The sequence below is a fragment of the Lissotriton helveticus genome, chromosome 3_1, assembly GCF_964261635.1.
Source record: "Lissotriton helveticus chromosome 3_1, aLisHel1.1, whole genome shotgun sequence".
In the NCBI taxonomy this organism is placed as follows: domain Eukaryota; kingdom Metazoa; phylum Chordata; class Amphibia; order Caudata; family Salamandridae; genus Lissotriton; species Lissotriton helveticus.
Genome location: NC_136061.1, coordinates 400846383 through 400861937, shown reverse-complemented (window position 1 = coordinate 400861937; position 15555 = coordinate 400846383). Strand labels below are relative to the sequence as shown.

Genomic DNA, 15555 nt, shown 5'->3' with positions numbered 1-15555 from the left:
CAAATCCCTCAACAACGTCGGATCCAAATACCTCAACGAGAGATTATCCTTCCAGGTACCCAAGAGGAACCTCCGCTCCGCCGACCTCGCCCTGGCCGAGGTCCCCCGCATCCGCAGAAACAGAACCGGCGGGAGAGTTTTCTCCTACATCGCAGCAAAAACCTGGAACGAGCTCCCTGTGAACATCAGATGCTCCCCGACCCTGCACACGTTCAGGAGAGACCTCAAGACCTGGCTCTTCGACTGACCCGGAGCCGCTGCCCCCCCCCCCCTCCCCAGCGCCTTGAGACCCCCACAGGTGAGTAGCTCACTTTATAAACCCCTGATTGATTGATTGATTGATACTGGCAGCTGATGAAAACATATTGAAGAAAATGACTTGCTGGATGTGTTTCAATCTGGTTACACGGCAGGGTACACTACCAAATCTGCAACACCTCTGTCAATCAATGATATCCACTGCACTTTCAATAAAGGTCACACTTGCCTCCTTTTAGATTGGTACAAAAGGGGGTGGTGATGGACGGAGCATCTGAACCAATCAAACACTCACACCCAGTCAAAAGATCTGGGTTTCCGTTCTTTAGCCCACTCTGCCACCCCAGTTCAGACATGGCTATATGCAAATCAGTCTGACCCTGTGCCTCATGGGAACAGTCCAGCCCGAACTGCCAAGCCATGCCTTCCCTGGACCGGAAACAAGCTTCCGAGGACCGGTTTCTGGCATTACAGCCGTCTTCAGCCCGGCTTGCTTGAATCCAGTGGCAAAGTGAGCAAAGGTCTCACGTCTGAGCATACCCTGCCACACTTATGGCTGCCAAAGCGGTACAAGAGAGGGGGGGGGGGGGGACCATGGCTTTTCGTTATAGTTCACCATCAAATTCAGCTTGACATGGTATAGTTCACCATCAAATTCAGCTTGACACTCTAAAAAAACAGGATAGGCCTTAGAGGAACTTTTAGTTGTTGCACTCTTATCTTTCAGCATGCTCTCAAATGGTCAAAATTAGCAATAATTCCTCTGACCACTACCCCATATTGTGCAGCGCCCATGGATCTCCACCCTATTCCGCCCATTCTTTTTAATATCCAAGCTGAACCACTGCATGAACTCTTTAAAATCTTGGCATCTCCTTCTCCCAATAAACAAATAAAACCAGGTCTATTTAAAAATGCACTACCCTAACTATCTCCAAACTAAAATACTCACTGCTGAGCATCCACGGTTGAACAGAGCAAAAGTACCTCTAATGCAATGCGATAAAGACTAATTTTTCACCTTCTAACACCCAAACCAGCCACATCCACGTCATGGCTACATTGGCCAGATTCCACCCCCACAAACTAAGGGAAGCTCAAGAAAATGTTCCACTTCCCGGATCTGAAATAGGCAGTTTGGGCCTTGGTAATCACACCCCCTATCTATGGCTCGTTCCTTCTCACTGGCTTGCTAAAAATAGACGAGCCCCACTAAGGGCAGTGCTACCTGCCAAGGTAAGGTTCTTAATAAATGCAAAAAACTAAACTTATTACCCTTGCAGTTACCTACCTCAAATGGCTCTCCATCGAAGTTTGCAGCACTAGGAGAACTGCCTTCCCAAATGTTCATAGGACCTGCTTTGCAGATCCTTCCCTCAGAAATTCTTCCTCCTTTCAAAGCTTCAAATCCCTCAAAACCTGCTCCTTGTGGAACCTCGGCAACTAATTATTTAACATCACCGAATGCAGGTCATTCTTCTATTGCCAAACAACATGCATACATCTTGCTTCTAATATATAGTACGTTAATACTCATCCGGGTTGCCTGCACTTGTGATCAATGGTAAATAATTGAAAATAATTGCCATGCATACTTTCTGTTCATTACAACAACCTCCACCTTTGTAATTCAGGTATAATGATGTACCCTATTCTACTGATTCTGGTATTCTACCAATTGAGCCATGCTCCTTCTGCTGAAAGTTCCTCAACTCCCAGCTGCCTGTACCTAAATATATAATAGAGTACACAGCTGATTGTATTGCTATGTATGCTTTAAGATGCCAAACTTGTTTGTAAGTTTGTTTGAAACCATTACTAAGGCTTCATTCTTAAATATCTATACATTCGATGTTTTCTTTTCTACTCCAACAACTGACAAATGTTGTATTGTAAACAATCTGTTTTAATATGCTAGCAGTCACAATTGGTTTATTATTTCTAATATTCTCACACCTTTCCTCTGTGCAGCGATCTAAAACCCGGTTGGGTGCAGTTTGTGCTTTATAAGACAACAAATAATAAATAAACTCTGCACATACGCTGAAATCTGTTCAGTTATGTCATATAATACCAATATGCCAATAGCATGCACATCTAATAGTACCTGAATACTCACAACAATAAAATTTAACAGCACATATTCAACAGAACATCTGACACACACCCAGCACAGATATGTCATGTATGTGGGTGTCAATGCACTCACAAAAGCACTGTCCACGCACAACACTGTACATATTATTTTACACATCAGAACAGAACTCCGAGCATATACCTAACTCAGCCTGTATTTGCAATAAATTACATATCAAGGCATCCAACAGCTTTAACTACCATCAGCTACTTACAACAGCAATACATACTGTCAATGGCCCTCCATACCACCTGACGAAATACATAAGCAGTTTGCCACAACTGTTCAGTCTCGCCCCCAAAAAAATTCTACAACTCAATAAAACTGAAATATCCATCATGCAGACCACAGATATACACACAAATGAATAAGATTGCATTCTGAGATAGAAGCATTCAAAATGTGTTGCCAAAGACCACCCAAAATCACAGTGGAACTATAAGAATGGCAGATAGGAGGCTATTCAAACACTAAGTAACAAAACAAGTGTGCAATTATGGCTCAGGATCGAGGTTTATGCTATCCCGACAGCCTCAGAGGGCAGCGAAATGCTGTACAGAGCAACAGACTACAGCAAGTTATGAAAATAGACACATTAAGAAGGTTTACAATAAGAATTCAGATGGACACATACAAATAATGAAGAAAACAGTGTTAAAGTGCGATTAGCAGGGAAGGGCTAAAGTCCACGACATAAGGAAAATGGTGAGGTCAGTTTTGAGGCCTTTCCCAAATTGCCGCAACCAAGGAGAGAGTTTGATGTGCAAAGTGATGGTGTTCTAGAGTCTTGGTCCATATATAGAAAAAAACCTGTTGGCGAACGCATGCTTCAAAGTCTTTTGGATTTGGTAGTAGCCAAGAACGTGCTCATAACCACACGTGCCACCAGGTTTAGAGGAAAGATTGTCCAGTTTACTCAAATAGAGTGTTGTACAGTTCACACAATTTTTGAAGTATATTCTGAGAGGAAGCCAATTTATTATTTTCAAGGTAGGGGAGGAGTGTGCTCGAACTTTGGTTGATTACCTGAGCAGCCGCATGAAACACTGCTCTTATGGGTGTAAATGAGGACTCTGGGAGATTAGCAAGTAATGGGGGTCTCCATCGATGTGCGCTAAGATGAGTGCCTGAACCATGGAACCGACCTTCACAGAAGTGACTTGATTTTCCAACGTAATGTTAGCAAAAGTTACAGTTCAGTCGAGGCTTAGGATAGCCTTTAGAAAAAGGAGTTGTGACCTTCTTTAGAAATTAGGCCTTGATCTGCAGAACTGGCCTGTAATTGATATTCAAATTAAGGAAATAGCGCAAAAACAGACGCAGCTCATTTTTCTGTCCTGCATATGAAATTGTGACAGCCATGGTTGCTGTGGCCTACAGGTGGATAGCATACAGTCCTGGTTTTTTATACTTTGTTGGCTGAATTCATCTCATCTGAACTTCAACCACTTCAGCAGAGTAGGACTCTTTGATAGGGGAGCGAGGACAAACAAAAGCCTGGCAGATGTCTTTCCTGATGGACCTGACCCAACAGGTGAAACTAGGTATCTTTAGCTCTATCCAGGCCCTTAAACTGAGGGAGTACCAATGACCTCTATCATCTACAAAGTTCTTTTTAAAGGCAACTTGCTACAAGGTCTATGTTCATAGGTTTCAGAAGTACGCCATGCATCCTGGGAGGCAAGTGTAGGCCACCCCCACGCCTCCACTACCATCACCACCACCGCTGCCTCCGCCTTCAGATATAGCGCTGCAGACCAACGCCAAACACCAGTTCCATTCCCGCAGAGATGCCTAGAGATTGCTAGAAGAGGAGGCTTATAGAGCATGCTTCCATGAAATATTTGGGACAAATTCTGACCCTTTGGAGTAACTTCCCTGTGATGATCCGGCCTAGGATCCTCTTGTTTTTCAAGCCTGTCTTCGCAAGTGGTTTGGATACTTCTCCTTAGCTGGCTATGGAATGCCTCAATGGACCACCAACACCTGACACTGCATAAGGTCATGTTAAAAGCGGAGTTTTTTTTGGACTTGCAGCAATCATCAGCTGAGACAAAGACTAATGTCCTCACTGAGGTTCTCATACACTCGTCGTGTTCCTCTGAACTTATTCTCCCCTTCAATGAGGCGCTGCTAGAACCAGTCATGGCAGCACGTAAGAAGCCCTCCTCTACGCCGGCAGTCAACAGACTTGTGGCCAGCTATTATTGATTGGCCCATGGTGATCCAGCCTCCCTCTCCACCCATCCTTTACCGGAGAGTCTAGTCACCTTAAGCTTCTTTTTCTGGGGCTCAATCTGGTGGTGCTTTTCCTGCAGATGCCTATGACAAGGAATCCAAATGGCACGAAGATGGGGGCCTTTTCTGCAGGGAGTATGGCCCTTAAAGTCCCTGAATGCCAACCACCTTCTCGTCCGCTACAATCATGCCCAAATGATTCTACCACAAGTGCCTGCTGCCATTTGCAGGAGCTTATTCCAGATGGATAGAATGCCCCTCGACACATAATTAAGTCTGGGCTGGATACTGCAGACTCTGTTGTTCGAGACATGTGTTCCTCCATTACAGTGCAACGTCATGCTTGGCTCAGAATGTCTAACTTCTCATCAGAAGTCCAAGTCAACCTTCTGGACCTCCCTTTTGACGGGGTACACCACTTTGGCAGCAAGCCCGACTCAGTGCTGGAGCAGTTCAAAGCTTGAAAAGCCACAGCCAGATCCCTAGACCTTCAGCTTCTGCTGCTGCAGCTGCCCAAAGCCTACTGGTATTTCATGACTTTCGTGGCTTCGATAGAGGTTCTTCCTTTCGGGCCTGGAAGTATCAACAGGTGCTTCAGCAACAGCTTAACCCGATCCTTTGTCAATACAGGGGCAGAAGTAAGGGAAAGAGCCGCAGATCCGCACTGCAGCCATTCGCCACTTCCTTTTCCTTTTCCCACAACATCAAGAAAGCAGGCCTAGTTTGCTTCCCAAATCTCAAATACGGCCTGTGGAAGGACAGTGTAGCACTTTTTTCCGGCTGAAAACCCATTACTTCGGACCAGTGGGTCCTCCAAATTATAGAATGTGGCTACACCCTTCCCTTCCTTCAGGTTCTGACCCCCCCATCCCACCCTTACTCCCCACCTCCCAATAATTTGGCCACTCCGCAATAGGAGGTGGCAGCTCTGCTCTTCAAAGGAGCGGTGAGTTAGTGCAGAGAAGAAAAAGGGCCAGGGTTGTTACAATTGTTACTGCCTGGTGCCCAAGAAGGAGATGGGAATGCATCCAATTCTAGCTCCTAGGAGGCTGAAGTTCTTTATCAAAAAGGAGTAGTTCAGGATACTGACCTTAGCTAAAATGCTACGGCAATCGGAGCTTGGTGACTGGATGTTGTCCTCTGACATGCAGGATGCGTACTTCCACATTCGTGTCCTGCGGTCTCATCTGAAGACTTGCGATGTGTGGCGAGTTCTACGCACTACCAATTTGAGGTGCTAATCATTGGTTTGATATCAGCACCTTGAGTCTTCACGAAGGTGATGGCAGTGGTAGCGGCCCACCTCAGACGATCCGGCATCCCCATTTTTTCATACCTGGACGACTGGCTCCTCAAAGCCAGCTCGCCAGAGATGGTGTTGTGCCATTTGCACACAACAGCATCTCTGCTGTTCAACTAGGCTGTTTCAATCAAGCCCAAATCTCACCTGTGTCCCTCTCAACAACTCAAGGTCATATGATTGATACTGGACACCACCGTTCTTCACCCCTTTCCCCAGTCCCAGAGAATCATAGACATCCAGGAGATGGTACCTTCTCTCCAACACGACACAAGAGTCCCAGTCCTGAAAGTCTTGCATTTTCTAGATGATCTGGCTTCCTGCAAGTCACGCATGCATGTTGGCATATGAGGGCCCTGCAGTGGTGCCTCCACAGGCAGTGGCTCCAGTACAGGGAGACCAGTCAGATTCTACTTTGATCTCCCCTAGCGCTGTGGCTAAAGTGGCTTGGTGGGGGAAAGAGACAAACTTAACTCACAGGATGGCTTTCACTCTCCCCTACCCCCTGCCGGCCAGGACTACAGTAGTGAGGCATGCCTCCACTATAGAATGTGGAGCTCATCTAGAAATTAGGTGCCTCTGGACTCCAGAAGAGCAGATGCTTCACATCAACCTGCTGGAACAGCAGGCAATTCGACTTTGGGTGGAGCTTGCACAAAGATTTATTTTAGCACTGCGCTAAAGTAAAATGCAACCAATAGGTAGCAGGATCGCCGTCCAGTGAGTGAAGGGACTGAAATATTAAGGTTTCTAACGAAAAATTATGTATCAGCCCAATTCATGGGAACTCAGCAAAGAGGTACCCATAGGCAATGTCAACTGACCTGGACACTTGAGTTTTACATATTTCAAATTTTGGGCAGTTATTGCCCTGCTCTTCTACTGACAATCAAGTAATAAACAGTTAAGAGTCCTAGGATAAAGAAGGGCTCTGAGAGTCCCCATGAAAAAAAACCTCTTGTAAGAGCTCCGACTGCCTGTGGCTAGCGTGTGTGTGAAGAAGCAGGCTGGCCCTGTGAAGAGAACTAACTAATGTACATATTACCCAATCTCCTGTTTGTAAATGCACTAATAAGTATGAAGGACAGCCCAAAACAAGGCAGTATTTATAAATACAGCGCAAAGCCTAAAGCGAAGACATAGGTCTATGGAGGATTAGGGGCCTGGGTATTGGCGCGCAAACTAAGACTATGTATTTACTTTATTTTACAAAGCATCATCTTGTATACGCCACCTGAACGAAATCAAGAAACGGGCTTGTAAGCTCGCCCACACTCACCTTCCTCTTGGCTTCTGGCTGCTGGGGTGGGACTCAGTCCCCCAGTGTTCCTGGTGGTGGCTGTTGGCAGCACAGGAGGCGTGGCCAGTCTTCCCGGCACCATAAAGACTACTGGGTGCTCCTGCAGCGCGGGACGCTTTTCGAAACTGGCTAGTGGAGCCCGCCTGCACTCACCTTCCTCTTTTCTTCTGGCTGCTGGGGTGGCACTCGGTCCCCCAGTGTTCCTGGTGGTGGTTGTTAGCGGCACCAGCCCATGGGGCGTGGCCAGTCCTCCCGGTGCCATAAAAGCTCCTGAGTGCTCCCTCAGCGCGGGACGTTTTGCGAAACGGGCTAGTGGAGCTCACCCACACTCACCTTTTAAAAAATCTTTTATAATGGTTTGTGGACCGAAGAAGTGCCCTTTAAACTCTATCTCCGTGGGCAATCAACGTTTACAATGCACTAGCCCTTTCCCCTATCTGGGCTGGTTTTTGCTGCTAATGGTTCCTGGTCTGACCACATGGCATACTGTAGGAACAAGTACTCCAAAGCTAATAACTCGGTTCTTAGCCTACCACCATCTAGGATGACGGGGCTGTCTTAGCTCTTTTAAAAAAATTTAAACTCCAGTGCACTCCCACGGCAATCTATGGCGCGGAGGTCTGGGACTTCTCAAGGAGCTGCAGTATCCAGCAAGAAGAAAATAGGTTCTGCCAGAAACTTTTAGGTGACCCCAACTCCACGTCCCAATATGCTTGCCACAGCTAATTGAATTTAGACTACTTGGAAGACTACATACAGGCACATCCCGCCCTATTCTGGCTAGCCATTTGGAAAAACCATGCGGCTAACCTCACACGAGAGATTATAGGAGATTGCCTTAAATGTGAAAAGGGAATGGACATTCCGTGGCTAGCAGAGGTGTGTTCAAGTCTAGGCAGGGTTAACTACGAACACATTTTTGCAAGCCCAAATGAGACGGATACTGTTAGCAAAAAAGAAGTTTGAACGGCAGTCTATAGGTTTTACAGTAAGGCAAGACTAGACAGGGAGTCCAAGAAACCAACTGTAGTTGCTTTTATGTCAATCGAGAATACTTCTTAACAGTTGGCTAGCTACCTTACAAAACCTATAGGTCGGTAGGAGAGGGGACTCCTTTTTTGCTTAAGAGCAGGCACTGTGAAATCTTTACTTTGTTTTCCCCTCGGTTTTCATGCTAATCTTGATCTTTTGCCTTGCCCGTGTGATGGCCAGAGCGGGCAAACTACATTACATTTTTTATTCTTTTGTAGGTTTTTTACAAAATATGCTAAATAGCTTTTAATACCTTTTTTTTTAATAAATCACCTTTTCACCACGAAATTACATATAGATCTATCCTCCTCCTGGAAGATGATGAATTGGTCTTCCGAGTAGGTGCTTTTTTTGAAAACTGCTGTGCAAGCCCGCAATACGATGTGCACTTTATGAATAATGTTTTAATGTATTCGATTTTGTATGCTGAAATGTGGTTTGTCCTTTTATGGATATGTTTTTATCTAAATTATTGGAATGTAATTGAATGGAAACACCTTTTCTTGCTTTTCACTTGCTTGATCAATTCCTGCAGAGGACCTTGACCAACCAAATTCCTTTAACACAATAGATGCACATGCAGCCCCCTACTTGAAGGAAACATTTAAATAAGCACAAACAAGAGGCCCCTATTACTGCCAGCAATATGCATATTTCAGTCCAATTTTATTCCGACAGAGAAGGGGAGGACATTCTCTCATCAGGAGAGACCTAGCATGGGAAGGAGTACCTTAAGATAAGCAGCGAGTCTTCTCCCCTGGGGACAATTAGGCCCTCACTGTTCAACAGTGGGGTTTAATATCAAAATAACCCTTGGGTATTGTAAACACTTCGGGGTTTTCAATAGGTTTTTATACATTCCCAGTTCAACCAGATGGCCTGCACTAATACAGTTTTCCAAACAGTGGTGGGAACTAGTTACCATAGAGACACAGGAATTGTTGCAGAAGAGATCACTTAAACTGTGTTTCCTACACACCACAGCTTTGTCAGCAATATATTTTTGGCTTAAAAAAAGAACAAAAAAGAAATAATAATAATTGTCTGGTGGTAAGCTTGAGAGATTTAAACCACTTCGTATTTTACCACTATTTCAAGATGGAGACGATCATATGTCTCAGGGATATTCTATTGTCAGGATATAGGATGATCCAACTGGATATAACCCATGCTTATTTAACAGTAGCAATATGTTGGCAGCACAGGAAATATCTGCAATTCTTGAGCCAAGACCAGGCATTCAGATTCAAGTCTCTAGCATTCAGGGTATCCTGCACTCCTTGGTGCTTCGCAAAGCTATTAAAACCTCTGACAACAACCCTTACAGCCTTAGGGGTGAGGATGGTGGTAAGATAAGATATTCCTAGGACAGACTAGCCATGTAAGTTCAGATGGCAATACAGTTGATCTAATCTGTTGGTTTTATTATCAACAAAGAGAAATCAGAATAGATTCCCTCAAGAAGGATGGAATTTTGGGAGTTTCTGGTGGGTTCAGAGGAGGAGATATTGTTGTTACTAGGATCAAAGCTAAGTCTAATCAAGAGGCAACAGAGGGTGACATTGGCTCAGCAGTAGATTTCTCTTCTTGCAGGCTCCTTCGCAATTTGAAGCCTGGAAAAAAACAAAAACACACACAGGGAAAAGTATGTGGTCCTCCTTCAGATGGACAACCGCACTGCAGTCAGGGTTATAAACAGACAGGGGGAACGAGATCAAGGCTGTTTGCAGGACTGGCTGGATCGATCTGGGAGTTTTGCCTTTGTTAGTTGACTTCTCTTGTAGCAGAAAACCCTCTGGCTCCATGCAATATGGTAGCGGACACTTATTGGATGGCTCTGTAAGAGAATAGCGAGTTTGTCAGAACCGTCAAATATTCACCACCCTAAACAAGGTTTGAGGTCCTTTCGACAGAGATTTTTTTGTTTCAGGACAGACAGCTCAGTTAAGGAAATAATTCAGCCGGAGACCAGATGTTAAGACACCAACAACAGATGCTTTTCTTCAGGACTAGTCTGGTGAAAATCTTAGCACTTTTCCTTTTGTCATGATACCAACATAAATATCTCTGATTCACTGGCAATCCACAATGGTCACTTTGGTAACCGAAATAATGGATTCAAGTAGACAGTTTCAAACAGAATCTGAAGATATGGGAATGCTTTTTTGGGAGAGCTTCCAGTCAATCGTGTTAGTGATAATACCATGTATTAAAAATCAATACGTTCTTAGAAGATCAGTGTTGCAAACAAACTAGCCAACAAGGGTTTCACCCCCTAGTTGGCATGCAGGTCTGGGGCTTTTTCAAGGTCACATTTATTTTTTATATAGCATCTGGTGTAGTTAAATATCATCAGATATTATTCAAAAATATCAAACGATATGTAAAAAATATTTTCCAACTTTCCTTTTCCACCCTCAATTATGTGTAGTGAGATGACTCAAGCAGTACATACAAGTAACTGAAACCTGAACATCTCCTCTAAGGTTTTTGATAGCTCTGAGTAAACCATTTACTGCAGTATCTTCTACTACCCTTTGCAGATGGGTTAAAGGGCGGGGGTCATGCCAGTGGCAAATAACGTTTTTTTGGGGTGCAATCTGCAAGAGGGGTAATGGCATCTAAGGCTTTTTAGGCTGGAGCAAGGTTGAAAAACATTCTTAGGTCCATAGGTTAAGAGTATCTACATTTAAATCATTTTATTGTAAACCTATGCACCATGCTACACTGCAGAATATCCTAGAAAGTTGACGAAGGGTAATCCCGATCCTTTCAAAGACAAAGAGGGCAAATATCACCCAACACGTTATCTGGAACCCACCCCAACCCTGTGGTAACATTTTGTCTTCATTATTCTAGTGCCAATTTCAATTAGACAACCAACATGAGCAAGCCTTTAGACACGTTTCAACAGAAAAGAATAGGTCCTTTGGCTGTTCCTTATGTTTTTTGCTGCTCTTTATATTTTTTCATTTCATTTATTCCCTGGACAACAGACTCTAAACCATCAAGAAAGGGGAATTCAAGGTGGGCTGCTCCTATTTACAGTGGATGGTGTCCTTTTGCTTTTGCAACTTCCTGTCCAGAATAGTGGGATTGGGGGAATTGTGATGTCCTATAAATGTGCAGTGTAAATAAAAGGCAACAAGAGTTATTGTAGAATAATTGCATCCTTTATCTCCCAAAAAAGAAATCAGGACTCTCTCTCAACAACTGTCCAGCAGAATCTGCAAATTTGTGTCCTGTTTTAAAAAATATAAGCATCTTTAGCACTACAGGAAAACCTAGCGCCACCGATTGCATATGCTGAGAAATGAAAACTGGAGTGCAGGAGTTAATTAAGAACAAAAGCTGCAGTCCGTCACAGAGGCTTCTACGGTTAAGCCTATTCTGCTCATATTGCTCTGTTCCTATGGCAGGCCTTGCCTTTGAATAGGATATCAGAGACTAAAAATCAAGAAACCAAAAGGTGCAAATACTGTCCAACTCAATGGATCCCAGTTGATGGATCCAAGAAGGATTAAGGGCAAAACCTATCTATCTGGGATGTTAATAAGTGAACAGTAGCTTGAAGCAGACATTTGTTTGCAGCAGGCGCTTTATCCGTTAACGTACAAATTTGGGCCATGAAAAGAAGTAAAGGGTCTCAAGGTCAGGGGAGTTCAGAAGTCAAGCATGGGCAGCACCTAAGGTATGTTGAATCCTGCAACCCCCAACATGTCTTCCCACTGACTACTCACCTTCCAAGGCCTTTTGGTGAACACTCTTGTACTCCTGATCTGGTTTCTCTACCTCTTCCTTTCTTTTTCAGTGCCTCTACCTTCTCCTCCAGGGCTTTCATTGAATCATGGAGTTCACACAACTTTTCCAGTTTCACCTTAGGTAGAGTTTCCATGAGAAAGATCGTTACCGCAGGTAAGTACCTTTTTCTTCTAGAACACTGCCTAATGGAGGCATACCATTGGTACACCAACCCGGAGAGGCATACTGCTAGCCAGGTAAAGCTTGCTGCTAGCATCCTGCAATGGGTAGTCATATCTCTTACACAAAAGCAAGGCAAAGCATATTGCTAGCACATGCCAAATAATGCACCCCGCTACCATGCCGCTTGTACAGGCCTATAAGACATCATAATGTCAGTCCCGAACAATGCATCAATAACAGTTCTGTACAACAACAGACAGTGAAACGTGGGGCATTAAAAATCTTGTGGGATGACAGGAAAGATGACTGGGGTAAAGATATAAAGTATACACAGAAGTCAGGTCTATGGTAGTACAATAACAAAACGACACAGGAGCAAAACACACCTTCGTTAAAACCTGGTGCCTGTCAGCAATGTCAATATGAACTACCTCCACATTCTTCCATACTTCAGGCTCCAGCTTGTGCACCTGTAAAAGGCAAGAAATCCTACATTGTTAGTAACTAGCAATTAACAGTGAATGAGAGATCCGCAAAGAGACAAACGGTACACGGAGACTGTTGAAGGAGGTTTGTGTTAAAATATTTTTTTAACACAAGGATGTCTGGAGAAAGAAAAATACTTTCAGCCTGATTCATCAAGCTGATTTGCGCTCGCAAAGGGCCAGATTCTGAGAATCTGGCCCTTTGCGAGTGCGATTTTTGCATTTGGGATTCATCATCCCAAATGCAAAAATCTCTATTACCGAAATCGCATATTTGCGAGGAATTGGATTTGAGGAATCTCTAATAGAGATTCCTTAAATGCAATTCATCAACCAAATAGAAATAGCGAAATCGCAATATTTGGTCTCAATTTACCACCAGGTCTGACTTGGTGGTAAATTGCGTAAATAGTGTAAAAAGCACTTTAGTGCATTTTTTTCTTTTGCATGTTACACACACACATGTCCTTTGGACATGTGTGTGCGCAACACCTGTTCAAATGTGCATTTTAGGGGTGCTACAGGGTGTCCTTTGGACACCCCTGGCACCCTTAAAATCGCTATCTGATTTGCGAGTAGCAAATTGCTACTCGCAAATAAGGGATACTCCCCATTCATTCCTATGGGCCTTTTGGCCCATAGGAATGAATGGGGAGGTATTCCTTTTTTTGCGAGTAGCAAATTGCTACTCGCAAATAGAGAACATGTAGGAATCGCTATTTATTTAGCAATTCCTACATGAATACCGTTTTGCGAGTCCTCAATAGCGAATCGCTATGATTCGCTATTAGGGGCTCGCAAAACGGCCCCTTGATGAATCAGGCTGTTAGTCTCTTTGCCCTTGCAAGAATTACATTTTTATATTTTCACTTTAATTTAACTTTGCTCAGCTACCTCAACTGCCAGAACACAACTGCAAATTCCAGAGAGTCAAAACTAGTTCTTAAGGTTTGCAGCATAAAAAAGGAGAGATTAACACCTCACTTCATGTAATGAGATGTTTTATACACTTAATCATGGTTGCTTGTCAATGCTGGGAATAGGAAGGGAGCAAGTGAAAAAAGAATAGGAACAAAAGACACAAAAAACACCAGAAAGCATTTAAAGTTTGGGCTTTCGTACACTAAAAGGAAGCTAATTATTAGATGGTCACTACCTGTTTGTAATTTTGAAATGCCCTTTAACAGTTTACATAGCACATATCAAACACAGAACGCCATCTACAGAAAGTTAATTCACATGCTGCCTTTGTTCCGAACAAGGGAACGGGGGTAAGTGCGACCCTCTACAACAAACAGGAATAGTGACTTTTTTCATCAGGATGGTATAATTTCACAATGGCTTCATAAGACTATAATGCCAGGTATAGCAGGAAGAAGGGGATAGCGGTTTGGAAGTAGCCCTCAAGCAGAACAGTCAGGGTGAGGACCAGACTTTAAATGGGTAATGAAACCTTTACCCATAGACTATTTATACCACTCACTTAAAGGATATCCCCATATTTTTAAGCTTTGTCACATAAATCCAACATCCTTTTCTGTTCTAGCTTTGTCACATAAATCCAACATCCTTTTCTGTTCTATAATAAATACTTAACTATTTAAATTCACTAATTGTGGAGATTTTCAGGTTACAAGGGTGGATAATGTACATCTACTTGTGACTGTGCTAATCACCAAAAGCAGTTTACCCTGGATAGGAATGGACTACTCTGGAGTGTACTAGAAAAGGCTGTTCTATTTCCAGGACCACAATAAACATCGCATTGACCAAGGAGTAACATGCAGCTATCCAAAGTGAAGGCACTGATAAAGAATTCTTTAGTGACCACGACAGGCTTTAATTAGGACATCTCAAGGGAATAAAACATTACTTTGAGCAGTACCACTGGAAGAGAGCTATTTGATAGGTCTCAAACATGGAAAAAATAAAGAAGGTCCGAGATTATATTCTAATAGTCTGAAAGCATAAAATTACCTAAGATTACAGCTCCAAGCTTTAAGCCATACCATCCTCCCCTAAGCACTCGGGTGGGGGGTGGGGGGGAATTCCATTACGTCTGGTGCTTGATGAGGGTGGACTCGTGCCACACATTACACATCTACAGAACATAACCGCTGCCCAGCACAATAAAAGGCAGACATGTCAGAACACACACTATGAAAGAGGAGTGCCTCACCATTATGTAGGTATGGGGGTAAACAGAGATTAGATTTGCTTTTATATTCTGTACTTACATTCTCCTGTGTTCCCAGATCCGGTTTGTGCCAAGTTTCAATTTTAATGAGGAAATCATCTTTCATGTATTCGTTCTGTAATTGGAAGAGAAATGGTAGCGTGTTTACCCCTCAGCTGTTACTTACTCAAAGACGTTCACTTTTATTCCGGCAAAGCGGAGACTTCCTGCACAATTTGTCTGTGGCATGGAAGTATAGATTGGCCCCAATTCATATTTGATGTGGAGTGAGGAGATGGATTATCTTTCCTACAGACATAGCAATGTTGGAATCACAGAACCACTTATGAAGTAGGAGAAAGGCAGGAAGTTCTAGTTATTACACCGCTAGGGTCACATATGATGTGGCTGTGATAATCATGACTGAGACAAATTCATCGAAGTTGGAAGTCGTTCCACCGGACCTTCAGAGTCATACATAAGGAAAGATCTCGTCATGAATAGGGGCAGAGCTCAAGTGAAGAAGGGCCTTGTATACTTTGTAGGTGACAAAAAAAAAAAAAAGGTTGTGGGGACCATTCCTTTGGATGGTTCGGAGTCACACAAGAAGGTAGGGGATCATAATTAGTTCACAGATTGGTTGGCCAACGTCATCAGACCATCTGGGGGTGGTGTGGCAGGGGGACTACCTCTTAACTTTAGTCA

The 15555-nt window shown here is 43.6% G+C and overlaps 1 protein-coding gene across 1 annotated transcript in view; it reads right to left on the bottom strand.

Moving 5' to 3' along the window:
• PITPNA (phosphatidylinositol transfer protein alpha) overlaps window positions 1-15555 on the bottom strand; it is a 188307-nt gene that overhangs the window by 86767 nt on the left and 85985 nt on the right. Inside the window, exons 6-7 of the mRNA XM_078680168.1 lie at window positions 14912-14986; window positions 12576-12659 (exon numbers count right to left, since the gene is read on the bottom strand). Coding sequence (XP_078536294.1) covers window positions 12576-12659; window positions 14912-14986 — 159 coding nt within the window. The remainder of the gene's footprint in view (window positions 1-12575; window positions 12660-14911; window positions 14987-15555) is intronic.